Here is a 25,194-nt window from a genome sequence, read left to right as displayed (position 1 = left end):
AAGTTAGAGAAAATTTCATATTACCCCGTGGAAAGAATGCTAGAACTAAGAAATCCGCCATGCTAAAATCTGTAATCAACTTAAAACCTAACATACTTAAAACAAAGAAGAACAATATTGTAGCACCCTACACTTGACCTAAACGATCGGACATAGCGCACCACATTCGTCATCAAAGTGACTCAAACAAACAATTTTTTTTTAGATTATACAATAATAAAATTTCAATATTTATATTATGCTTAGTTTGTGATTTAATCTCTACGCTCTATAAAAGGAATGCCTGACATTCCTTATGTGACGTGTCACAAATTTTTTTTCCGAGATTATACAATGATAATAATTTTTTAGACATTATATCATGCTCAAATTTGTGGTTTAATCTGTACTTTAATTTTTGACGTAACTATACTCTCTTTATACAAAAAATTTCAGGCATTCCTTATGTGGCACATGCCACAACATTTTTTTTTTTTTTAGATTATATTATAATGGTGAAATTTTAGTTTTGATCCTTGGACTATTCAAATTTGTAATGTAGTCATTTTTATGTGACACATGTTACAACCTTTCAGTCTTTTTCTAAATTATATAATAATGGTGAAATTTCAATTTAATCTTTATACTATAGTTAAATTTATCATTTAATTTATATACTTTAATTTTGATAAGTTGGTACATTAGCTTTTATAATATAATTAGTTAGACTAAATATTTTATTTTGATTAAAATATTGATGTGGTTTTAAAAATTGTTAACACCTTTAAATTTTCTGCTAAATTAAAATCATTACAATGTCATCTTTTTATTACATAGTTATCAAGATTTTTTAATTTCATAATATAAAACCCGTGAATTTAATAAAAGAATTTAATGGTTTTAACAATTGGATATGAATTTTTAAATTCCAAAAATAAAACGGAGAATTTGAAGATATTTTTTTCATATTTTTTTAGGTGTTGGGTAGGATTTGAAGAAAGGTGTAATCAAAATTTCAATATTGGTCCATCAAGGTCATTTTTGTTGGAAAAATAAAACATGTGTTTCTGGCTGTAATTTCAAGATATCACAGTCAAACCAGGCAAGCATGCACCCACCACTTGACAACATCGGCAAAACTGGCAATGCCTGTTGTCTATGGCTATATTATGGGTTTCGCCTGCTAAATTAACCACTTCCCAAAAGATAGTTTTTATAGTTTTTACTATCATCTTATGGTTGCTGTTTTATAGGATTTTACAAAGTCAGTTTCAGCAAGACTAGTCTTTTTCTTGCTGCAGCAACTCAATTGCCTGTTTCTGTACCACTGCATTATACCTTAAATTGTATTTTTATTTTTCTACTTTGAAAAAATTGAATAAATTTATACCTGAATACTAAAATAGGAGCAAAATGAACTCTCATCAATTATTACCAGTGCCAAAGTGGAGAGGAAATCACTACCATTGTTGATAATATCAATTGCTTCTTTACTATCACTCTCTAGAATTATTTTCCTGAAACCTCGATCCCAAGCAAGATTCAACCCATCAAGAATGGCCCAGAGCTCGGAATGAAGAACAGTAGCGACCCCAAGGCTTCGTGAGAAACCCGAAATCCAATCTCCTTTGTCATCGCGTACAACTTCCCCTGCGGAAGCCATGGCACTCGATTTAATCGGTGCTCCGTCGGTATTAATCTTCAGCACTCCATGGGGAGGTCTCGACCAAGTAACAGTCTGATAGGAAGGCCGATAGGAAATATCCGGGTCATTAGCGACGTTGTTGTACCATTTAGCCCTGCATGTACTTCTCTGAACCACCCCTCAATAGTAGATTTACCCTGAAAAATAAACCCATTCCTTTGGTTTCCCAGTCGAATTTCAAAACCAACCAAATAAGCTGTCGTACTCTCTGAGGACCCCGAATTTTCCAAACATTCTTCCACTTCTTGTCCTTCGGTTTCCAAGATCCGCCCGTGATTCTGTCATAAGCTAAAGCCGCCGAGCAAATGCCATTCGCCTTGTCACGCCATAAGCAGATATCCGGGTTGGAACCCGCAGAAGGAGGAGAAGCGGACGCTATATTGATCATCGTTTGGTGATCGATGTAAGGCACAATCCGACCCCACTCCCAATCACCTTTGCAATTCACATAATCAGTCACATAACTAGAACAGCAATCCCCTCCTGGAATCGCAAACTTATGCGTTGACGGTCCCATACCCGGTATCCAACTGTCTTCCCAAAACTTTACTGTTGGACCATCTCGAACCGCCCAATGTATGCTTTCTCGTAAAACATCCCAAAACTCGTACAAAGATCTCCAAAGGAACAGCAGGGTCTAGCGATAGACATAGGACATCCCCCATCGATTTATACTTGCTTCTTAAACCCGCAGAGCATCAATCTTAGTAATAAGATGGAAGCCAAGTTTTACGAGAAGCTTTATTCTGATCCGCTAGTTTCCGTAAGCTGAGACCACCATTACTTAACTGTTGACAGCATGAATCCCAACTTCCAAGTGGCACCTTGCATGTTCCTCTAGTAGAACCCCAAATGAAACTCCAAACTAACTTCTCAATGGCATTACACACCCCAATCGGGATCATAGTAGTTTACATAAAAATGGACATTAGTTCCGATTTAGCTAAAGTAATTCTACCTGTCAAAGAAAATGTCTTAGCCTCCCAACCGGAAAGCTTGCTTCGACCCCTATCAACAAGAAATTGAAAAGTAGCATTTTTCACCTTCTGATGAAAAAGCGACATCCCTAAATAAATATCAAGGTCCTCAACCAGCTGGAACCCCAATTAATTAGAGACAAGGGAAGCAACTGATTCAAGCGTATTAGCTGAAAAGAAAATCTTCGATTTCCTTGCATTCATTTATGACCAGAAGGTGACGAAATTGGTTCAATAGTGTGCTCAAAATCGTAGCCTGTTCCAACGAGGCCTCGTAGAACACAGAACAAGTGAGAAAGCAAAGGACCACCTCTAGATAGCCGAATAGGTTTCCAAATCTCATTAGCAATCGATTCATAAATGCTTTGTCAACGAAAAGATTTGGAGACAAAAGATCACCTTGTCTAATTCCCTCATTGGAACAAAATTTTCTGTTAAAGCCCCATTCCATAATAGCTGAATAGAGGAAGATGAAATACGGTGCATTAACACATACCAGATTACTTGGCAACTTCGTATAGACCAAAGAGTCTTGCATAAAATCCCAACCAACTTTATCATAAGCTTTTCAAGGTGGATTTTAATAATAACCCATCATGTATTTCCTTTATGAATGTGAAAAGAATGGCCGGTGGTCGATTTTAGTTCGGTAAGAAGTTATCGTTTAATTCGGTTTGAAATCGAGTAATTAACCGAACTAACCAATTCTTAAAAATCCACATCAATCAAAATAAAGTATTTAGATTAACTAATGATATTATAAAAGTTGAGATACCAAATTATGTCAAAATTAAAGTATATAGATTAAATCTCAAATTTGAGTAAAATATAAGAATCAAAACTAAAATTTACTCATTCTTATATAATCTCAAAAAAGTAGAGAGATTAAAACTAAAATTTACCCATTATATTATCAAAGAAGTAGATGGATGGGTGTTATGTAAGGAAGGCCTTAAGATATTTATAAATGGTTAGAAGGAGTAATAAGGGAGTGGACAGTTCTTTGGCACCAAATTAAAAAATAGTAAACAAAATTAAACACATAGAAATTATTTACGTAATTCGGTTTTTCTACGTTTATAGAGCTTAACTCAATGAGAAACATCCACTCTCTTCAACAATTACAAGTGATTTTAACCTATTTCATACCTAGTGACAATTCTCCTCACTTTTGAACCTTGAATATCAATATTTTCACCACTAAGTTCACAAAACTCAGCAAGTAAAAATACAACACCAAAGGATTTACTTTCAATTTGCACTCTAAGCAAGTTCCTCACTTAAACAGGATAAGTGCTTAAACTCTCAGTACAACAACCTATACAAGTCCCTCCTTTAAATAAATTTTGTTCAATATGCTTACATAGAAGATCTATCACAATCTCATTAAAACAGTAATAAGATAAAATTGATTACATCATAATAATAGCAAGTAATACTAATATGGACTCTTAACAGCTAAACAATTAGAGTCCCAATCCAATCCAAATGTCCACGATCCAAAGGATTACTTAAATGATTCAGTTCAATCCAATCTTTACAAAATGTTTCCCTAAATAGAATGATCTTCATTTATGGGCTAGATATCAACCTAATACTCAACATAGTCCATTTATATTTTTCAATAAATTGCTAATCCTTTAAATATGGAAACTATCTTTGAACAGATTTAGTGGACACTTCCCTAGCACTCAATGTCTAATTCCGTATTTACCCAACTATAATCAAAATAACTAAAATAAGAGTTCAAATATAATGACTCCCAATCAAATAAAACTCCCCATCATCAGCAAGTTCCAACTTCCCTCCTCAAATTTCTTCTCCCCTTTTTGTTTAAGAGAATTGCCAATCAATCCTCGTCATCCTGAGCACTAAAAACTCTCCCTTAGTGATACCATCAACACATTCCTCCTTAATTGTAGCATCAACACACTCCCTGCAATACGATATTTTAACAAGGAGTGCAATAATTGTTAACTCATCAATAATTCTATATGAGAGAGATTAACTCGTGCAACAACAAGGATTTTTACCATGAAATCTTGAAGGAGTAGAAATATTTTCATATTGATTTTCAAAAAATGTCACATCAATTGCAATTTCAAATTACATTCGATCCAATTTTAAATTATACTTAAATCATTAAATTTTCAAACATTTCCTTGATCGACTTGAACAATTCTAATCATATCATAATAATTATTTTAGGCATGACAAATTTAGTGCCTATTTTTACTATAGGAAACTTGACAATTGGCATCCCAAAAAAAATATATTGGGTACGTAAACTACACCTAATGTCACTAAATTATTAGTAAGTTTACATTTTGGTCACTCAACTTCAAAAAGTTATAAAATGATCATTGAACTATTCAAAAGTTTTTATTTAAGTCACTAGGCTGTTAAGCTTTTTTTTTTTTTTTAAGTTTGGTTAGCAAGTTCCAAGCAACGATTCGACGACTGGTACGATAGATTAGTACACATCAACGAATAAAAGAATATACTTTAGATCCGAATTGATTTGACAATCAGCATTGGAGATCAAAAAAGAAAACTAATAAAAGCTTTTGAATAGTTTAATCATTTTATAATTTTTTGATATATTTAATTTTTGGAGAAATATTTTTCTCACACATTTCAATAAATAATAAATTCTTTAATATTAATGTAGAAAAACCGAAGAAACTACTGATAATTGTTTTTTTATAATAATTTTATTTTGATAAAGAAACAAAAAGAAAATGGCTAATCACAGTCCCCATCACCCAAAAATGGGATCTTTGCCAACTGCTAAACACGAAAGTTGAAATTGAGCCCCTTTTGATTAGGAAGCCCCTTATATATCACCCTTAATATCACCCTTCCTTCCTCGAAAACCTCCAAAACTTGTACAACAATGGCTCCGATTTCCAGTAACAGCTATATTCCCTCTTTCAATCTCCAAATCTTCATCTTCCTGTTCCTTACAGCAAAACCCATTTCCTCTTTTGCCCATTCAGCCCTTGACAACAACCCCAGCTTTGATCCCCACATTTCCCTCTTTGGTGATGCAAGGGTTGAAGATGGAAGCTCCGATGTGCAGCTCACGCGTCCTCACGCGCCTAGTTCCGGGCTTCTATTGCTGCACAAGCCATTGAAGCTCACAATGGAAAACAATGTGGGTCAACCGGTGTCGTTTTCAACTGAGTTTTCCTTTTCTATAGCTCCTGGTAATTGTGATGGATTAGCTTTTGTGCTTATTCCTAATGGTTTCCACACAAGATTTCAGGGCCAAGGGTCTTTTGGTCTTTCTGGTGAAAATATATTCCTTGGTATTGAATTTGATACAAAGAAAGATGATGATAAAGCTGGAAACTTTAATGCAAATCATGTAAGCATTGATATTCATGGTGTTGAATCTGTTAAACTTAGCAATTTGTCATCTCTGAATTTAGTGTTGAACAGTGGGAATGTGTTGAAATCTTGGGTTGATTATGATTCGAGTTCCAAACTTTTACAAGTTAGATTAAGCAAATTAGATGAAAATAGGCCTTTGAATCCAATTCTAGCATACCATATTGATTTGGTAGAAATGTGGGGTAATCATGATGTTTTTGTTGGTATAATATCAACAACTAGTGATGAATCTTCACAAATTAGTAGCAATGTTAATGTTCATTCATGGAGATTCAGGGTAAATGTTGTTCCAAGTTGGATGCATTCATTGCCTGCTGATCCAAGAAGTTACATGGATAAGAAGGATAGTGAGGAAACTAGGGAAGAAAAGGGGAAGTTTTGTGCTTTGCCAATTCTCGCTAGGTTGATTTTCGCTACTGGATGTGGTGCCTTGTTTGCGTTCATGATGCTGTTTATGTGGGCGATTTTCGTTAGTAGGCACACAGTATTCCCCGTCAAGTATCAACCCAGTCATGAAGATTTCAGGTATGAGAAAGTCAATGTGGTTGTAGAGAAGGAAGATCAATGCAATAAGGTTTAGCAATGGAGTCTTATAAAGGTTATGATTTGAATTTCGTATTGTTGTTTTTCTTTGTTGTTTACTAATGTAGCTATTCGACAAAACTTTGTACGCCATCTTCATGCATTGCTGTGTGTAGCTTGTAATGCAATGTAGTCATGTTTTTTGCTGTAAGCATATGCTGAACATTACTGTGATTTATATTCTTTGAAATTCTAGATCTGTTGCTTAGACCCCAAGTTGAATCTTTTATATTCTTCAAGAAATGTCTTGTATTTTAGCTTTTAATCCATTCAATAGGCCATTGGCAATGTTCTTTAGACTCACTAATAACACAGTGATCTTTTTTATTTGTACAAGAAAGTTCAATGCCTCATTTTGACGTACATGAACCAGTTTTTAACAGTAGCAATGGATGTAATTTTTAACAGAATGACTAATTTGCTCTTTGATCAAATGTATAAGAACTAATTTGTCCATATTTTTAGTAGAGGGGATAAAATGCAATCTAACTCCTAGTACAAGAGTCTCCATGGTACTTTTACCTTTCAACTCTAGAGTAAGGGTCTAGAGTTGTCTCCATAACCTATCTCTTCTTTCTCGTCTCCGATCTTTTCGGGGTTGCGGTAATGATTAAATGGAAGATGGTTCTCTTTCAAATCCTCATAGGAAACCTCATCAACCGTTTAACTCGATATTGGTATCTCTTCTCCAATCTTCTTAGTGTTGCAGTTACGAATAAAGGGAGGATGGTTTCTTGTTCTAATTCGAATCCACTGTATAGTTCATCTTTGGTGTAGGAATATCGATACTATTAAACTGGAATTTGATTCCAAGGAATACTGATCCTATTAGATTGGAATTTGATTCCAAGACCAAATGATTAATGGATATTATATGTTTAATGTTTTCTTTTTCCTTTTCACTTGCTTCACATGCACCCTTAGCATTTTCTTTTGCTTGCTTCTTTGGATAACAAGCGAATCTATTTGTTCCCTTTCTACTTTTTCCTAATCTTTTTCACTGTCCTTGTATTGTTAACTACACTCAATGATTTGACAATTGGGACTTAATGGTTTGATAATTGAGACAATAGATTAGTACTCATCTACGAGTAATAAAACATGTCTTAGATCCCAATCGATATAACGGTTAGTATCGGAGATTAGAGAAGAAAACTGTTTGGATTTTAGTTTATAGATCCATGACATTTGAAGTTATTTCATGAAAAAAATTAAACTATAGAAAAGGAAGAGGAGAGCTTTCAATTGGTGTAAGCAGTGCGAATAAAGAATGCCATATAACAATAAATTTTAACAGCCTAATAACTTAAATAAAAACTCTCGAATACTTCAATGATAAAAACGTAAACTTACTAATAGTTCGGTGACCTTGAGAATAATTTACCCTTTCAACAATGCCATTGTTTATTGATACAGGCTTAATTAATCTAAATGAACACCAAGCTTGAAGGAATGTTCTTTAAAAAAAATTATAGTTGTGTGTACATGTTCATTCATTTAAATTAAATGAATTTATTTGAGAATATTAAATGTACATGTCCCGGTGCCAGCTGACCAAAAACTTCTGTTAGGCCTAACAAAAGAACAGATACATGAAGTGATGCCAAATAATAGCAAATTTCAGCCATAATAAAACTGTGTACTTCAAAATGACAGTGCAGAAGCTGTCCCAAATGATACAAATGATGCATTTCCCAGTTCAATATGATCCCATCACAAAACCTAAAATTCGATTTTAAGAACTTATCCGCTGATTTTTTGAACTGAACGCTCCCATCTTTCACAACCTCTTGCACGTTTCCGATTTTCCGGGTTCAACTTCATGAATTCTGCAAATTATGAACAGATAAGGAAATCACATTCTAGGAATACCTGCAAACAGTATAGCAAAATGAGCATCTCCTGTATTCTTTAACAAGAGTGAAAAATCTGTGGCAAGCTTCTAAAGTACCCAAAACAAATAATTCGAAAACAAAACAAACGAATGCAAAATAACGAAAAAGTACAACTCTTATGACCTGCCAAAAAGCCGTTTTCTCTCTTTGACAGGTAGCCGATTCGATCCACCAGTCTTGTTTACGTAATTTATATGTTCCAATAAAAGGAATTGATCCAGTTCTGCATTTCCTACTCTGTCCTATTCAACATTTGCATCAATGCAACACAATAGAAACTTGCAGTATTAAATGAACAAATCCATGCCAAATTGTTCAAATCACAAACCAAAACCAGCCAAAACAGAATGCCTAATACCTGCCCTGTTTAATCGACCACGTGTAGAGAGTCGAAACTGCAAAATAACCACGGAATAGTGTTGCCAGTCCCCCAACAACCGAAGGTACTGTCCTGAGAGAGGATTTTGTCTCCTGTGCTCTGTCGAGAGCCAACATGCCATGAGGAGCTGCCCTGAGAACCTGGTTCACAGAGCTGGGAGCACTTCAACTATACGTGGGCATACAGTCGCCCACTAAGAGGCAACTTGAGTGGCTTGCCCTTGGTGGAGTTTGAACCCGACTTATGGCATATAGGTCACTTATAGGGGTATATGATAGTACTTGAGCTAGCTACCGCTATTTAAATCCCTATCACGTAATAGTAAGTCATAAACAATAACATCTGAACTTGAAAGAGCAATGCAATCATCAACCAGAAATCAACATTACAACAATGCAGATAGCATTGAGTAGAATAAGAGGAAGTCTCATGTATTGGGTAGCATAAATAAGACCAATAAGCTGGCCTTTAAATGATTTGGTCTGCCCTGTAGAAAATTCCGAGAAACTCCAACCTCTGGGTGCAGGGAATCGATCCTCGTTTAATATTGCCATTGCATTTGCAAGCAGCAAAAACCCTTCCAGTATTGTCCATAACCCCATTTTCTGCATTACAAAAACACAAATAAAGACGTTAATGGCAGATATAAGCAAAAACCCATTACAGTGCAACCCTAACATCAATAAAAACAGATCAATGGAATTCGAATTTAGACTTAAAATTAAAAACCCAATGTTTTTAAAGCAAAAAAGATCGAAATTATCATGCATTAATCATTAAAAGGGGAAAAAAGCATCCAAAATAAATAAAGAATCAGAAAAAAAAAAAAACTTAGAAACATTATTAGACAACAAAAAGGCACAAAGAAAACAAAAAAACAAAGCGAAAATAAGGAAAAAGAAAATCAAAAGAGAAAATGTAATCAATGTTTACCAGCAGAAGTGATTATTTGTTAATGCAGATCGTGCGAGAGAGCTCTTTAGCATATGCAACTGTAGAAATTTATCTAAATGAAATGGGTCGGTTAGGGTCCAATTTTTTTAGAGATGAAATTCAATTTCGTCCTTAAACTTGAATGTGGTATTAATGATTTTTTTTTTCAATTTGATACTTGAATTATCAACTATTTTAATATTTTTTTGTAACATCGTTATTTCTTGTCTGTTACATGGAATCAATCAAACGATGTAATATCTATTACATTCCTTTATTCTCACTGAACAGATATTATATTTTTCTTTATTCAATTACAACGGACTAAACATACCGTAAGTGTAGGACATGTGTCACTTTAAAATTATGACATGCAAAAATCATAATGTCAGTATTTGAAAATTTTAAAATATGTATTTATAAAATCTAAACACAAAACTTAAAAATTTAAGAGAATCCAGATTTTCGTTTTCTTTTTATTATGTTATTAAATTCTTTTAACAATATAATTAAATTAAGCAAAATAATTTTTAGGAATATTTCAAACCAATAGATTTTAAGTTTAGGATTTTATCAAATTACCATAAGGTTTCTCTTTTTCCACCCTAAATCCTCTTTTTATTGTGTAAATTTTGTGAAAATGTTTTTAAGATATTATAAAAAAATTTTGAACAATGGATGATTGTGTTCTTCAAATCTAACATAATCTAAAATCCTTAGAGGTCAATGCACGTATTTAAGGGCATTATATTTAACATCTATGATGATGAAGATCACTCTGATATCAAAGTTGCTTGTCACCTTGTTGGAAAGACGGAGGCCAGAAAAAGGACTATAATGCTAAAAGATGTCATTTTAATAATTGACCTTTCAATCAACGAGCATGCGATAATTGGAGCCAATAACATTGACGCAACATATAAGTGCCATCAATTGTTGGTTGTCGTCCCATCTAAGGATAAGTCAAAGAATGAATTAGATGAAAATAGAGTGAAGTGCACTTGGTTGGAGAGGTTTGAACAACCGGCCCCTCTACCACATGCAACCATGGAGGAGATGGATTGATATGTCAGAGCTTAGATGCTTTGGATGATAGAGGGGATGTTGTTGCAAGACAAGTCAATGTTTCATTGCATGTATCTTCCTTTATTGGAGTATTTTAAGGCAACTGATAGATTTAGTTAGGGTTTTGTGGCTCTAGCATGGATATACAAGGCGCTATGCAGGGCAACACAAGAATCAATCGACAAATTAAATGATTGTTGCCTACTTTTTTCAAACACTGGCTTAAATACGAATGTTATGGTTAACATACATCCCTTCGTAACCATGAAAGTTTCCTCTTAATAGAAGGTAAAACTAGAATCGTGCATAATATCTTGAAATGTCTTCAACTATCAATAATTATAATTCCTTATCACATTAAATATTTAAACATATTTAGGAGTCGTTTGGATCATACGTGTTATATAAGGTACTTGACTTGGATGCAATGAGAAATTAGTCGACAAGTCAATGAAGAGGTATGTTGATGTTTTTTTATCATTTAATTAAATTTAATGTTTTTGTTAATGAATATAATTGTGTTTGTACATATTTAAAGTTTCAATGGATGTTGTACTGGACAACTCGATGTTTTCCATCATACCCAAAATAACTTTCCAACAGTATGCGATATTCAAAGCTTAGGTGCCCATCCATCTATTTTCACATTGTAGTGTGGCAACACTCTAATCGGGTGAAACAAAAATTTGGGTTTGTTAAATACTCCAATGGGTTCAAAGAACATCAAACAGATTTATGGAATAGATCTAAGGGGGTAGAATAAGCATTGATAGACAAAGCATGCACTGTAGGTTGAGCTCTAGGACCAGAGAGCTCAATAGTGCATATATGGGAAAATTATCCAAAATGGTAATTTACAACTCTTTGAGGCATATATGCAATGGTTCATTCAGGTAGGCCACAAGCATTTTCATACGGTAGAGGAGTATCCGGTAGTAACGGAATAATATGTACCATCTAGCCGTCAAAAGCACATCAACAAGGTTATGCCTGAGCATCCAAACCTCTCCAGTAGAATCCAGAGTCATCAGTGCAACAATTCAACCTATTTGCTTCTTCAATGTACTATCCTTGCGAGCCCTTGTACCATTTTGGCGAGGGATCCAATCATTCCAACACCCCTACGTCGCCATTTATGACTTCAATGATGGAAATGACAATCACAAATCCAGAGTTTACATAAACTTTCAATCAAATAAGCTGGAACACGCCTTAGTCCCTCTGCCCAATGCATCATTATTCTTTGATGAGATAGTTGAGTGCACAATTTGATTTCTCCTTACTAGCTCGTGAAACAAATGACATGGGGAATGATGATGTACTAATCTAGGGTCCACTGTGGTGAAATCCGATACAGAGTCTCCATCAACTGGGTTATAGAACTCACTCATGGCTTTCACGTCATTAATCTTAAAGCTTCTTTTTGTTAAGGTTTATGCCTAGATACTATATGTAAATTTTAATATTTTCATATGTAATTTTTTTTTTAATTTTTAGTCAGGAGTGAAACTAGAACTTTTTATTAAATAGCTTAAAATAAAATTAATTTTTTTAAGGGCCAAAGCATGAATTTGTATTAAAAAACCTTAAACAGAATTCTAAAAGTTTTAGAATAACTAAAAGAACAATTAACCTAACTAAACCAAGTGGAGCCAAGGCTATTGCCTACCCCTCTGGATTCACCCATGTTTCTAGTTGTGTTTACTAAATGACTTAAAAAAATATAGATAAGATATTTGAAATTCAAATAAGAATGTTACTTTAAAGGTTTAGGGTATCGATATAACAATAATAGGTAAAAATACAAATAAAAACTTAACATACCAATGTTTGTGCTTGACTACAATATAAACATCACAATGTGTACATCAAGCATAAAAAATTTTAGCATATTGTTCACAATTATAGATCACAATTATAGATGAATCTCACATACTATAGTATATTAATAACACTACAACCAAATTATGTTTTATGGTGAAATCGAAGGGTTTGATAGTGGTTGGACATCTTCCACCTGGATGAAGGTGAATGGTAGAAATGGATTAACTTTGATGAAGTAACACTTGAAGGAAATTGCAAACAAAATAATAATCTATTATGACTTACCATATACTATTTTTCTTTATGTTACCAAGACCATAATGTCGAGAGGATTCAGCATACTGATGATTATCCATTGTGCATATTATCTGTTGTGAAATTTATTTAGGCTTCAATACCAAAGAGATCTACCAAGCAAATAGATGTTCAATTTATAACACCAAATACAAATTCTTGATAAAGCAATAACTCATTTCCCTAAACAAGATGCAAAGATTCCAACAATAAATTCTAAACCATAAAAGTTGAAATGGATTCAAGGTTGGATATGATTGCTAAATATGATAGGAGAAATTAGTCTATAGTCGCTTGAATAGAAGTTAACTACTATGGGTAACAATTACTAAAATAAAGAAGTCTACAACCATAGGTGTCGAATTCTTCAAGAAATCAAAATTTGACATTCACAGGTCTCGAGTTCATCATGTTGTCTTTTCAATAATCTAAATAATATTCGATGGGTCATCAAGAATCTCTTACAACATTAGATAGTTCAGATAACTTTTTAGATGTGGTGATTGATTCATCTAAAGTTGTAGACTTCTTTAATTTGGACATTTTTGAAGAAATATTGAAATGCAAATTCTATTTTTGGAAGCAAAGTTGGTACAAGTTTCATTTGTATAACAGTAAGTTCTACAAAACTTGTGTTTAACTTATTTTACAACAAATGGTATTTCCCTTTTGTTATTCGGACTTCTCCTGCTTTTTAGTCCGAATAATGATTTCTTCTTTCTGATCTAACCTTTAAATGCTTAGCTCATCTATTCCTCCCATTAATCGAAGCACGAGAGGCTTACAGCTATCGACTGAACTAAAGGTTCGATGGAGAAAAAATAAGAAAAGGGTTCTTATGCAATGGCGGATCAATCTCGATTCCCATTGCTCGAAAACCCTAATCTGAACTCTAAAAAGAACACTATCCCTTTTTAGGGTTTACTTTTCGCAAATGCAGCCTGGGTATGGATTGGCATAGAAACTTTCCTCTGATTTCACTACTTTTCCAGGCTTTCTTAAAACTGCTCCCCCTGTTCTGTTTGCATGTAGTATCTTAACCTTCATTGAAAACTCCTCCCACGATATTAATCCCTTATCCATTCGATCAATCAATTTCACAAAGTTTTTCCTGGGGTAAAGAAAGAAATTAAGAACATGGTCTCAGTAACCATTTGATAAAAGGACCATAATTTATTAATTTGAACTAATGGTTTAACATACTTGTCTGGTATGATAGTTTTTCGGAAACCTTCGTATTTCCGATGACCTTGGACGGCTTTGGCCATGTTTCCGTCGTAAGTGAAAACGAAAACATCGCTTTCAAGTGCTACGGTGTAATCCACAGCTGCGAGCTTATTTTGGCGATTATTGAAAGGCGATAATTCATCCTCCGTTGCTAAATTTGAATGAGTGTATATATTTGGGTACTTGTCTTGGAGTGCTTTAACACCATCTTGACCGTAAATATTTCCGGCGACGATGTAGATTTTGGTATCGGAAGGGAACCCGATCGCCTCGAGGAACACAGCCACTTCTCGTGGTGTCATCGGACATACCCCTTGTCGTCGCCTTTCTTCACCGTTGATGTGTTTTTCCTTCCAGTGTCGGACACTGCGTCGTAGTTGTCGAAGCTCTTCGTCTTCGGCTTTGCTTAGGTTGTGACTGCAACCCGTAAAAGCAAGCATGTCCTTCTCGTATCTACACACAAAAGCAAATCATTCAAATTCAAGAAACCATTACAAACAATTAATCAACATGTTACCGAGACTAGAAATTTTGGAGGGTAAGAATTGAATTATATATTTTTTTAAAATAAAATATAATTTTTTTTAAAAAAGATTAAGAGTTAAAATGTAATTTTATCGTATATTTTATAATTTTCAAAGGGTGAGTTAAGCCTATGTAAGCTTCACTATCGCTACCATGTGTTTAGTTATTAGTATTCAACATGTTCAATATTATCTCGAGCAAAATTTTATTCTAAGAATTATGAATTCTAACGAATTCATAGACTAATAGTGTTTTATAGTGCATGAATAGATAAAATCATGATAAATTGAAGAGTTTGTCTAAAGTCTAACTCAACCCGTGACTTATAGCATATAGTCCATTTTTGGAGAATGCTATCACTTTGAGATAAACCACCCCCAAGTTAGGAAAGTTAGAAAACTAGCCAAAGATTTTCGATAAAGTACTTAGGAAGCAAAATTCTATTCGAGAAAAATACCGAACTTGTTGAAAATTCGACCCTTTTAAGTACCTTAAATGAAGAGCAATAAAAGGCTTGTCATCGTCCCTAAGCCTAGTAATCAACTTGTCGGCAAGTTCTAGTATTTCGTCGGTGAATTTAAGGGCTTCATACATTGCACGGCAGCGGAGCCTTTGAATAGGGTTAGGAAGGCCATTGTTAGCCAACCGGCTATCGGTGTGGGTGAAGTTAATCACCTTATGTTTCTTCAGCAAAGAAGACATTTGATTACTGTAATAACTTGCCTGCATATTAAAAACAAAATTAACCAAAAAAATTATCTACTATCAATATATCAAATATTAACCCGTCATTAATACCTTGGAATAAGAAACCGGAGCTCGTTGGTGAGGCTTAATTGATGCATAAGCTGGTGGGAGATGATCCACAACACTTATATCCTCTTCCAAATATTCAACGAAATGTTTCCAATCAAATATGTCTTTAAAATCACTGTGCAAATCACTTGAATTAAAAAGATATCTATGTTATACATAAAAATTGTAAATAAATAAATAAAATTTGAACCTTGGATCAGTCCAAAAGGAATTGTGATCTAAAGATGGGAGAACCAAAGTGGCATTCATCACTTTTGCAATGGCAACCATATCACTTATCTGCAAAGTTAGATTTTGTATTATTTGTAATGGTCATTTCAAATAATATTATTTTGAAGTTCGAACTTACCCCAGTTTTCATTTGATTCAATCCTCCATTGGAATGAACAAGAATATAACCATTTGTAGGGTCTCCTGAAACTGAAGTGAAATGATTGCACTAAAAAACAGCCCAATAATATAAATATATGAATGATTAGAACGAAATTTTAAAAAAAAAAATCAAAACATTAATTAATTTAACTTACTTATATCTTTACTTGATCTTTGAACACATTTATAGTACAAATCTGCATTTGGCTTGGTCCAAATATCAGGTAGCTTATTATGCAACAAATAAATAAATGTAGTTTAAGTAAACTTACTTAAAGAGTTATATATTAATCAATTTTGAAATGAATTTATTAAATTCGAATTAAGATTTTCTAACCGTGAGTTTGGGAGGTAACGGAATTTTCTTGAATTCGGAAATAATAATATTGTCACCTTCGGTGATCAATTTGTTTGTCCTAATCGAAATCTCAACCGACCTCGCCGTAATGAATTCACTCTGGTCGAGCTTCAAGTCATGGAGAGTGTTCAACAAAGCAAACTTGGCGAGCAACATCATGAAAAGAAGTGTCATCAAACCCCAAAACATCAAAATACACATGTACCTCCCCGGCCTAAAAATGTCCGGCCAGAACCGCCCTTTCCGGCGGAACAATACCGCGTTCCTCATCGGCAAGACATTGCCGTCGACCGACTCGATAACTCTTCTCCTCGCCATTAACCTTACAATCCTTGGAGATACGTCGGCTGTACTTGAGGGATCTTCTGTTGCTGCTATACTCGTCACCGAAATGGTTAACATTTTTATACGATCATAGAGGAAAACAAACGTAATACGAATTAAAAAAATTGAAACTAATCTATTTTTTGTTTTTGATTTGTGAGAGATGAAAGGTCCAATGCTTTGATTTTTGTGTAAACTTGATTTGGCATTGTTAAGAAATTTTGGTTTTTTTTTTTTTTTAAGAACAGCGAAATAAAAGGCGAAGCCAACTCTTTGGTTCTTATGTTAGCTGTTTTTGGATATTGATTTTATGTTATTATAAAATTTTAACAGAAGATTTTTTTATTTTTTGTCACGTTATTACCAAAAATATAATTGTATTGAAGCTTTAATTATCAAGTAAAAAACTTTTTTCCTTTTAAATGAATTAGGATTATGGATAACTTCTTTAATTAGCAATGATTTTCTCAATACATTTCGACAAAATTAACTATTTGTTATTCAGTTAACTTCTTTATTTTATCCAATTTAAATTTAGAGATGCTAATAAATAGGAACAAGTTTGAGCCGGGTACATACAAGGGTGCGTGACTTTTACTAACTATACTTCTTTCACCGCTCTCATTATATCATGTGTCGATTTTCATGACTTCTATTATTTATAAGATTGACAAGATTCGAGAGGGCTCGTATGTCAACCTAAAAAATTGGGAGGGTTGGTATTGCTAATATGTCCAACAAAAACAAAGCCTTATTGGCTAAATGGTGGTGGCGTGCTTTGGAGGAAAGTCATCTCGGCCAAGTATGGTTGTTGGGTACCAAAGACTTCCCGTAGGAATAATGTCTCTGGTAATGCCGAAGTGGGCAAATTCATTGTCACAATCACTCATTTAGATGGATTGTGGGTAATGGTAACGACGTGTTGTTTTGGCTTGATACGTGGTGTGCCGATAAACCTTTGAAAGAGTTGATACCCTGAACTTATGCACTTGCTTCGGATAAATGGGCCGAAGTATCTGATTATGCTGTAAATAATTGTTTCACTAAGGTGGATTAGCAGTCCCTTGTCTCTATAATTGTTCATGCCGAGTTTGGGTCGGACCTGTGTAAGATATTAACATGTTTTACGTCTGCTTAAGCTTGGTCTAGCCCGAAATATAAGCTTAAAATTTTGCCTAAATCCGTCGATATTTATAAAAGACTAACTAAAACCCATTTTAGGACCGCTCATATTATTTTTAATTTTTTTTAAATATTGATATTATATTATTTTAATATTTAATAATTTTATACATTTATTATTTATTGTAATTTTTTATATAGTAATCTTAACATTATCTTAATGTTTACATTAGAGTAATATTATATATTTTGTACAGGTTTATTTTTTTAATGTGTTCAAAATTACATAATATAAAGTATTATAAACTTAAAAACGGGTCGGGCCGAGCTCGGGCCTTGAATGTTCAAGCCCGAGCCCGCCTATATTTTAAACTGGCCTAATTTTTTTGCCCAAACCTATTTTCAAGCCTAATATTTTCACCTGAACCCTCTCAAATTTCGAGCAGACCTTTAAATATAAACGAATAACCCGACCTATAAACATTACTTGTCTCTAGTCAACTAAGAAACATATGAATATAAGGTAACATTTTATTAATTTCTCTTAAGTACAAATAATCAAGGCATTGGAAAATAATTCTATACATTTAAGAGTATAATAGAAAATTTTATGTAATTAATAAGATTATGGCATATGTAAAAATAAATTAAAATTATTTTTTTAAATTACCAAAATTAAAATCAAGTTCTTTAATAGGTAAAAATAAATATGATGGACTTATTTAACTACAAAATATAATATACTAAATAAATAAATATTTTAAGTGGATATGTGTATGGCTCGGCCGGGTTGACTCGATTTCAATATTCATAATAAATAAATATTTATTATTTTAGTAAAAAAATAATTAATTAATAAATAGTCATTCAAAACGGGCTAAATTGGCCCACAATCTAATAGCCTGGCCCTGATTGTTGGACAATAACAAGGCCCAAGCGCTTATACATGGATTTTACTATCTATAGTCTGTAGCCACTATATATATATATTCCCCAAACCCTTAGCCAAATTAGGGTTAAGGTCTGTCTCTCTTGCAGTCGCCTTTATCAGAAGCAAAAACACTAAGCTTTAGCTTCTACATCGGAGAAAATGGTGAAGGGACGCCAAGGAGAGCGAGTCAGGTACCTTTTGATCTCTTCATTTTCATCTTTTAAAACCCTAATTTTTTTTTTTCTGAATCTGTCATTTTAATGTATGGAATATAGATTTTTTTTAGATTTTACTCACTCTTGCCCTTTTCAAATTTTCTTTGAATTTTTTTTTCTAATGTAGACTCTATGTAAGAGGAACCATCTTGGGTTACAAGAGGTAAACATCACTTTGTCCTTTTTTATTATTATTTGTTGTTTTAAGCTATTATTGGAAATTGAATGGTTAATTGAATGTATGAGTTAAGCTAGCTGATTTACTGTATTAAGAAAAGGGGAAAAAAAAGATGAAGTTTTCATTTTTATTGATTTAGTTGTTAGGAAAATAAGTAGAGGAAATGAGAATTAAGTTTCATTTATTTGCAGATTTTGGGGGTTTTCATTGGCTATGGGGTTTAGTGGATCCAAATTTTCTTTATTGGATGAATAATTGCTTTTTTAAACGACAATAGAGGTTAATGAACCCAGAGCTTATCTCTTGGCCATGGCTTCCTTTATACCAAACCAAAAATAATAAGGGTTTATGCTTGTCTTGTAAGGTCTTTTAAACTTTGAATTGGGTGTAAGAATTGAACATTGATTTTGTCGGTGGTGGGTATTAGATCAAAGTCGAACCAGTACCCAAACACTTCGTTGATCCAGATTGAGGGAGTTAACACCAAGGAAGAAGTAGCTTGGTATGCTGGCAAGCGTATGGCTTATATCTACAAGGCCAAAGTGAAGAAGAATGGCTCACACTATCGCTGCATTTGGGGAAAAGTTACTAGACCTCATGGTAACAGTGGGGTTGTTCGTGCTAAGTTCAAGTCTAACCTTCCCCCGAAATCAATGGTACGTATGTATTAATGATGTTATTTAACAGGTTTTTAGACGTATTTGCTTTTGATTTTACATGTGCATTTTTATTCCTTTGCAGGGAGATAGAGTCAGAGTCTTCATGTACCCCAGCAATATATGAGGTAATCTACACTTCCCCGTATGTGATATTTCCTTTCTGTTCTATGTTTATGGCTACTAAAGTTTGTGTTTATTCTTTGCTTGCAGTAGTGTAGATCGACGACCCGAGTGGCGCTCTACCTTTTCACTTTTGTTTTTATGAACTCAGTCAAGATTTTGTGTGCTTTGAATCAGTCATTTTGTTTCTTTAGGATGGTGAAATATAAGACTTATTTATCTTTACATATTTCTATCAAGGGTTTTCCACCTATTTTCTCCTTGAATTCGGAGTTTCGAGTAATCAATCATTAATGGAACTGAATAGCAAGGTTGATCTTCTGCATACACTGCTTAGTTCCCTACTTTTATGGCATTATAATATATAGGGCATACAAGGAATTAAGTTTTCTAGTCCATGACTTGGATTTGATTTGTGTTTTGAGTTGCTAAACGAAAAGAATCAGTGCATCATCGGTCTCTTGGACTTGAACATTTTGTGCCCATTGACCATTTTTAGATGATGATGTAGAACAATCTCATTTTGTCACATATCAAAACATCAGATTCTGATCGGTTCAATTGTTAAACCAACTCGTTTTTTATTTTTATTAATTTTAAGTAGGTTTAAAGTCATGATAAAAGTCATTAAATTAAATCTTTATATCTATCTTTGGTTTCAAATTTTAGTAAAATTAATTTTATTTTTAAGTAAAATAAAATTTATAAATTTCAAGTAATATATTATTTCAATTAATTATTATTATTGATGTATTATAATTTTTAATATAATTGTTTAAAAAGAAATAAATATAATCTAAAATTAAATTCAACTATAAGTATTATAAATGTCTATAATATTCCTTTCCACGCTAACCGCAATCAATGGAATTTGGAAAAGGGACCAAATTGATTAATGATGGAAAAGAAATGTAAAATGATGGATGATTCATGAAGACTTGAAGAGTCAACAAAATATGCACAATCGTCCAAAATGAAGAACAAAGACATACACGTCAACTAGGAGACCCAATTCCATTTTATATATATATATTTGATTTTTGTTGGTTTTACGGTTCGTAACTGTACTCCTAATAATATTGTTTTCTATGTTTAAATATGTGTTTTCTCTTGAAAATAAAATGTGACTTATCAATGCACCCAACATTTATTTAAATAATGATTATATTTTAAAACACATTATTTTATCATAAGGAAAAATCGGAAAAAAAATATTATGTGCTATTAGGGGTGAAAATGAAATGCGACTTATCAATCACTCAACACTTAAATTTTAAAAATATATTATTCTAACTTTTTTTAACTTTAGTCCCAATTTATTATAAGAGTTCTTTTAGTTTAGCAATGTATCATGTTTTAAATGTTTTAAAAATAAATTAAATTTTTGGGGTTTTTTATTCTTTTAATTTTATGTAATTTTTAAAAGTATACTTTTATTTTTTATTTTTTAAATGCCTATTTAGATGTCCCATGCGGTACTCTAAATTAAATTTATTTAATTAAAAATATATTTTCATCCCAGCAGCTAGGCATCCAGGTTGGCATTTAAAACTTATTTGAACTGTCATTAGGGAGGTAACGGAGTTTAACAGTAGAGTGACCACTTCGTAACAAAACGATAATGTAAGTGATTAAAACATAACATTTCAAACATAAGTGATAATATATTATCTGAGACAAATAAATTTGAATATTTTTATAGTTTACCCTTTAAATTATGTATGAATATTATATTTTAGGTTTAAGATGTTGCTTCGGATTGGACATACAAAATGGGGTGTATCTTTGGCACGACCCAAATTTATAGCAATTTGGAATTTAGACGTTCACATGGGGCAGATTGCCATAATTTTAGAAATTTAGATATTAGTTTGAATTTTATTACACGTGTATGCGTGTAGAAATTATAGATTTAAAATATAGATATATGTGTAAAAGTTTGTTTTATATCATTTTTTATATAATATTTTGAATGTCTTGAACAATAAATTGACCGATTGAATTGGTTCATCCTAGAATCTCAAGTGGAGAGCTCAAAAGCAAAGGTCTTATTGTTGATATCTTGGTCTCTTTTGATGATAAGGCAAGATCCTATTGAAACAATGTTGCGAGGAGAAGATCGGTGGCTAACAGACGTCGAATCCTTGAACCATAATAGTTTGCCTTGTTTCAAGATAAACCAACGACATCGTAAAGTCTTGTTGTAACATGAGTTTGAGTCTATTTAAGCCCATAATATCCTCTAATTTAGATCGTTTGATTTTGAGGACTTGATTAGCATTTTAAATAGGTACGTTCAAACTTACATCTTATTGAAAGTTAATCAATTGCATCACTTAATACTAGATTATAACACATGCAAAATATAAATAAATAAATTATGTATAAAATCTATTTTAAAAATTTTAAAAATGAAGTTTTTATTGAAATTACCTGTTAAAAAATTCTTATTATTTATACTTATTTAATTATTTAAAACATAAAAAATCACAAAAAATACATTTTGATAAAATTTAAACTGATTTTAAATAAATATATCAAATAATGATTTACAATAATTTAAAGCAACCCTACTCCACTCCATTAAGAACCAAAATAAAAATTCTCCAAAAAAGAAATATAATAAAGGAAAACCAAAATAAAAAATAACATTAAAAAATAAAACACAAAATGCTTTTGTCAATCACCCTTCTTCTTCTCCTGAGAGAAATATGCAGAGAGGCAGCCACGTTGTTTTCATTGGTCTTCCTCAAAAACCGAACTTTTTTTCTTTTTCAAAGTCAAATTTCTCATTTCTCTTCTCTTTGGGGTTCCTTGATTTCCCTATTGAAAAGCTTTCATTCAGATCCATGGAAGCTAATTCCACCATTTCATCCCTAAACCGTCCTCCTTTTTCACCAAAATAACCCAATTCCCTTCCTTCCATTCAAAACCCAATTTTTTCCCCTAAAAATAAGCAACACCCAGATCTTGAAATCCCATTCCCAAAAAAACCAGTCATGAAAACCAATTCCAAACTATTCACCTTTGGGCTAGTAACATCTTGGTACTCCTCCAACATTGGTGTCTTGTTATTGAACAAATATTTACTCAGCAATTATGGTTTCAAATACCCAATCTTCTTAACCATGTGTCACATGACGGCTTGTTCTTTGCTTAGCTACATCGCGATTGCATGGATGAAGATGGTCCCCATGCAAACCATTCGATCTAAGGTTCAGTTCCTTAAGATCTCGGCTTTGAGTTTGGTCTTTTGCGTGTCGGTGGTGTTTGGGAATATTTCTCTTAGGTACCTGCCGGTCAGTTTCAATCAAGCCGTTGGGGCCACGACGCCGTTCTTCACAGCGGTTTTCGCTTACTTGATGACATTGAAGAGGGAGGCTTGGCTTACGTATATTACCCTTATTCCCGTTGTTACTGGGGTTATCATTGCCAGTGGGGTATGCATTTTTGGCTTTAATTTTTTTAATTAGTTAATGAATTTCTTATCTTTTTTTTCTTTGTTAATTTGAAATGGGTTTCGCTTTGTTTTCTTGAAATTTGTGTTGCTTTGCCTGCTAAATTTTGTCTGTTTTTTTTTTATTGGTTAATAATGGAGATGGTAATGTGGGAATTCGTTTGAATGAAAATTTTTGAAGGATTTGCTTTATTTTATTGAATTATGTTGGTTTTATATGATTTTTAAGTGATAATTTAGAGGGAATTCTCCTGTGATTATTTTGATGTGATTAGTTGTAGAGAAATGGATTCTTATCATGAGCTTCATGGTAGCCTAAAGAATCCATTATTAGTCGAAGGAAGGATTACGGTGCATCGTAGTTAGAATTATGAATCAAAGTATTTGCTTTAAGCTCAATTCGGTTGCTGAAAAACATTGAATCGAAGTATTAGTTGAACGATTGCATTCATCGATTATCTTCTCTTTTTTGGTTTCAAATGGATGATTAACACATTGAATTGTTGATGTTTTGGTTGTGGAATTTAGAAGTGTTCTGTCCGGTGTTTTGCCCCTATGTTTGATTCAAAACCTTTGAATTTGTTCTTTGTATCTTTATATATTTAAAACTTTTGCTATGCTTTTTTCACATTACTTGTTTTTTTCGATGACAGGGTGAACCAAGTTTCCATCTATTCGGTTTTATCATGTGCATTTCAGCTACAGCTGCAAGAGCTCTCAAATCGGTTTTACAAGGAATTTTGCTTTCTTCTGAAGGGTGAGAATTCTTTACTTCTTTGCTTTTGTACCATGGTCGGACTTAGAAACGGTTACTAACAAATTCTCCTGATTTTATTTTAGAGAGAAACTGAATTCCATGAACCTCCTCCTTTACATGGCTCCAATAGCCGTTGTATTTCTACTTCCTGCAACGCTCTTTATGGAAGAAAACGTGGTTGGTATTACCCTCGCCCTTGCTCGAGATGACGTCAAGATCATTTGGTATCTCTTATTCAATTCAGCACTAGCATATTTTGTGAACCTGACCAACTTTTTGGTCACGAAACACACCAGCGCCCTCACTTTGCAGGTATGACATGCGTGATCCTTGTTTCCGGATTTTCTCTACGTCTTTTTCCCCCGGTTTTTAGGCTTTTAGGAATATGCTACACATTTATCTTGTTTCCTTTTGTGAGAAAACATGTGAAGAGAGTATGTGGTATGTGACATTAAAGTCATGAGTACTTCTACCCGTCTTTTGGTTGTATATGGAAACCTGCACGGTTGCGATAATTGTTGGTTCATTATAAACTTAGCAAAGGGAACGATCACATTAGTCTAAGCCTTTGGAGATACTGAGATATTTGCACTTGCAGGTTCTAGGAAACGCAAAAGGAGCCGTAGCTGTGGTGGTTTCAATTTTAATTTTTAGAAACCCAGTGTCTGTTACCGGTATGCTTGGTTATACACTCACAGTCTTTGGAGTTATACTTTACAGTGAAGCCAAGAAACGAAGCAAATGAGACGTCATCTTGTGGACACGATACGTGTGATCATTGTATCATCGGTCGTATATTTTGTTTCCTTTATTGCAAGGACAGTGACAACATCGAAATAGTCAAAGTTCGGGCCATTTTAGATTCAATTTTTTTTATCCCCTGAAAGCCTGGGAAACTGGTTTTTTTCTTCTGTATCGGAATCGGCTGCAGTATTAGTAAAAAAAAAAAACTAGAAAGTTTCAATAAGTTGGCCATTTTTATGTTTTTTATTCTTTCGGACAAAGTTTGTAGGTTTGGTCTTATATTGATTTAATGGGGAAAAAAAGGTCACTAAGTTTAACATTTTGTTTAATGCCTTACCATAGTGTTTTTCTATGCTGGTA

The 25,194-nt window shown here is 33.3% G+C and overlaps 6 protein-coding genes across 10 annotated transcripts; 3 read left to right on the top strand and 3 right to left on the bottom strand.

Moving 5' to 3' along the window:
• Positions 1-1,296: 1,296 nt before the first annotated feature.
• LOC105781288 (uncharacterized) lies at positions 1,297-2,201 on the bottom strand. Its single transcript, XM_012605823.2, has 2 exons — positions 1,901-2,201; positions 1,297-1,803 (listed from the first exon to the last, which is right to left on the bottom strand). Exons 1-2 carry the CDS (start codon positions 2,199-2,201, stop codon positions 1,364-1,366), a joined length of 741 nt encoding a protein of 246 aa, XP_012461277.1. The 3' UTR covers positions 1,297-1,363.
• A 3,356-nt stretch (positions 2,202-5,557) lies between these two features.
• LOC105782788 (L-type lectin-domain containing receptor kinase VIII.1) lies at positions 5,558-6,637 on the top strand. The gene has a single exon (XM_012607781.2). It carries the CDS (start codon positions 5,558-5,560, stop codon positions 6,635-6,637), a length of 1,080 nt encoding a protein of 359 aa, XP_012463235.1.
• A 1,371-nt stretch (positions 6,638-8,008) lies between these two features.
• Positions 8,009-9,995, bottom strand: LOC105782789 (uncharacterized). 5 transcript variants are annotated; one of them, XR_008192915.1, is made up of 3 exons: positions 9,847-9,995; positions 8,658-9,518; positions 8,009-8,468 (listed from the first exon to the last, which is right to left on the bottom strand). XR_008192915.1 is itself a non-coding variant. In XM_052626846.1 (3 exons), exons 1-3 carry the CDS (start codon positions 9,027-9,029, stop codon positions 8,502-8,504), a joined length of 261 nt encoding a protein of 86 aa, XP_052482806.1. In that variant the 5' UTR covers positions 9,030-9,286; the 3' UTR covers positions 8,009-8,501. The 5 variants fall into 5 exon arrangements, 1 of the variants encoding a protein (XP_052482806.1); XR_008192913.1 differs by lacking the exon at positions 9,847-9,995 and having other exon boundaries at positions 8,009-8,511; positions 8,658-8,776; positions 8,893-9,714; XR_008192912.1 differs by lacking the exon at positions 9,847-9,995 and having other exon boundaries at positions 8,658-8,776; positions 8,893-9,714.
• Positions 9,996-13,735: 3,740 nt separating this feature from the next.
• On the bottom strand, positions 13,736-16,729 carry LOC105782787 (O-fucosyltransferase 19). The gene is made up of 8 exons (XM_052627194.1): positions 16,307-16,729; positions 16,125-16,197; positions 15,947-16,011; positions 15,788-15,876; positions 15,580-15,712; positions 15,272-15,504; positions 14,233-14,709; positions 13,736-14,140 (listed from the first exon to the last, which is right to left on the bottom strand). The coding sequence occupies exons 1-8, from the start codon at positions 16,727-16,729 to the stop codon at positions 13,951-13,953; spliced, it is 1,683 nt and encodes a 560-aa protein (XP_052483154.1). The 3' UTR covers positions 13,736-13,950.
• Positions 16,730-18,752: 2,023 nt separating this feature from the next.
• LOC105782660 (60S ribosomal protein L35a-1) lies at positions 18,753-20,201 on the top strand. Its single transcript, XM_012607542.2, has 5 exons — positions 18,753-18,895; positions 19,047-19,082; positions 19,525-19,753; positions 19,839-19,881; positions 19,967-20,201. Exons 1-4 carry the CDS (start codon positions 18,864-18,866, stop codon positions 19,878-19,880), a joined length of 339 nt encoding a protein of 112 aa, XP_012462996.1. The 5' UTR covers positions 18,753-18,863; the 3' UTR covers position 19,881; positions 19,967-20,201.
• A 2,334-nt stretch (positions 20,202-22,535) lies between these two features.
• LOC105782658 (probable sugar phosphate/phosphate translocator At3g11320) lies at positions 22,536-25,153 on the top strand. The gene is made up of 4 exons (XM_012607539.2): positions 22,536-23,316; positions 23,987-24,090; positions 24,174-24,402; positions 24,689-25,153. Exons 1-4 carry the CDS (start codon positions 22,876-22,878, stop codon positions 24,833-24,835), a joined length of 921 nt encoding a protein of 306 aa, XP_012462993.1. The 5' UTR covers positions 22,536-22,875; the 3' UTR covers positions 24,836-25,153.
• Positions 25,154-25,194: the final 41 nt, after the last annotated feature.

This window comes from Gossypium raimondii, chromosome 13, assembly GCF_025698545.1.
Source record: "Gossypium raimondii isolate GPD5lz chromosome 13, ASM2569854v1, whole genome shotgun sequence".
NCBI classification, from domain to species: Eukaryota; Viridiplantae; Streptophyta; class Magnoliopsida; order Malvales; family Malvaceae; genus Gossypium; species Gossypium raimondii.
The sequence above is the reverse complement of the archived record's forward strand: the minus strand, read 5'-3'. Positions and strand labels throughout refer to the sequence as shown.

Coding starts and splice junctions, on each gene's coding strand:
- LOC105782660 (XM_012607542.2), top strand. CDS start 18,864: ATGGTGAAGGGACGCCAAGGAGAGCGAGTCAG. Junction 18,896..19,046: donor CGCCAAGGAGAGCGAGTCAG/GTACCTTTTGAT, acceptor TTTCTAATGTAG/ACTCTATGTAAGAGGAACCA. Junction 19,083..19,524: donor ACCATCTTGGGTTACAAGAG/GTAAACATCACT, acceptor GGTGGGTATTAG/ATCAAAGTCGAACCAGTACC.
- LOC105782789 (XM_052626846.1), bottom strand. CDS start 9,029: ATGTTGGCTCTCGACAGAGCACAGGAGACAAAATCCTCTCTCAGGACA. Junction 8,772..8,892: donor TGGTCGATTAAACAGGGCAG/GTATTAGGCATT, acceptor TGAATAGGACAG/AGTAGGAAATGCAGAACTGG.
- LOC105782788 (XM_012607781.2), top strand. CDS start 5,558: ATGGCTCCGATTTCCAGTAACAGCTATATTCCCTCTTTCAATCTCCAA.
- LOC105781288 (XM_012605823.2), bottom strand. CDS start 2,201: ATGGGACCGTCAACGCATAAGTTTGCGATTCCAGGAGGGGATTGCTGT. Junction 1,804..1,900: donor GAATGTTTGGAAAATTCGGG/GTCCTCAGAGAG, acceptor TCTACTATTGAG/GGGTGGTTCAGAGAAGTACA.
- LOC105782787 (XM_052627194.1), bottom strand. CDS start 16,729: ATGTTAACCATTTCGGTGACGAGTATAGCAGCAACAGAAGATCCCTCA. Junction 16,012..16,124: donor AAGATCAAGTAAAGATATAA/GTAAGTTAAATT, acceptor CTTCAGTTTCAG/GAGACCCTACAAATGGTTAT. Junction 15,877..15,946: donor TGAATCAAATGAAAACTGGG/GTAAGTTCGAAC, acceptor CTAACTTTGCAG/ATAAGTGATATGGTTGCCAT.
- LOC105782658 (XM_012607539.2), top strand. CDS start 22,876: ATGAAAACCAATTCCAAACTATTCACCTTTGGGCTAGTAACATCTTGG. Junction 23,317..23,986: donor GGGTTATCATTGCCAGTGGG/GTATGCATTTTT, acceptor TTTCGATGACAG/GGTGAACCAAGTTTCCATCT. Junction 24,403..24,688: donor CCAGCGCCCTCACTTTGCAG/GTATGACATGCG, acceptor TTGCACTTGCAG/GTTCTAGGAAACGCAAAAGG.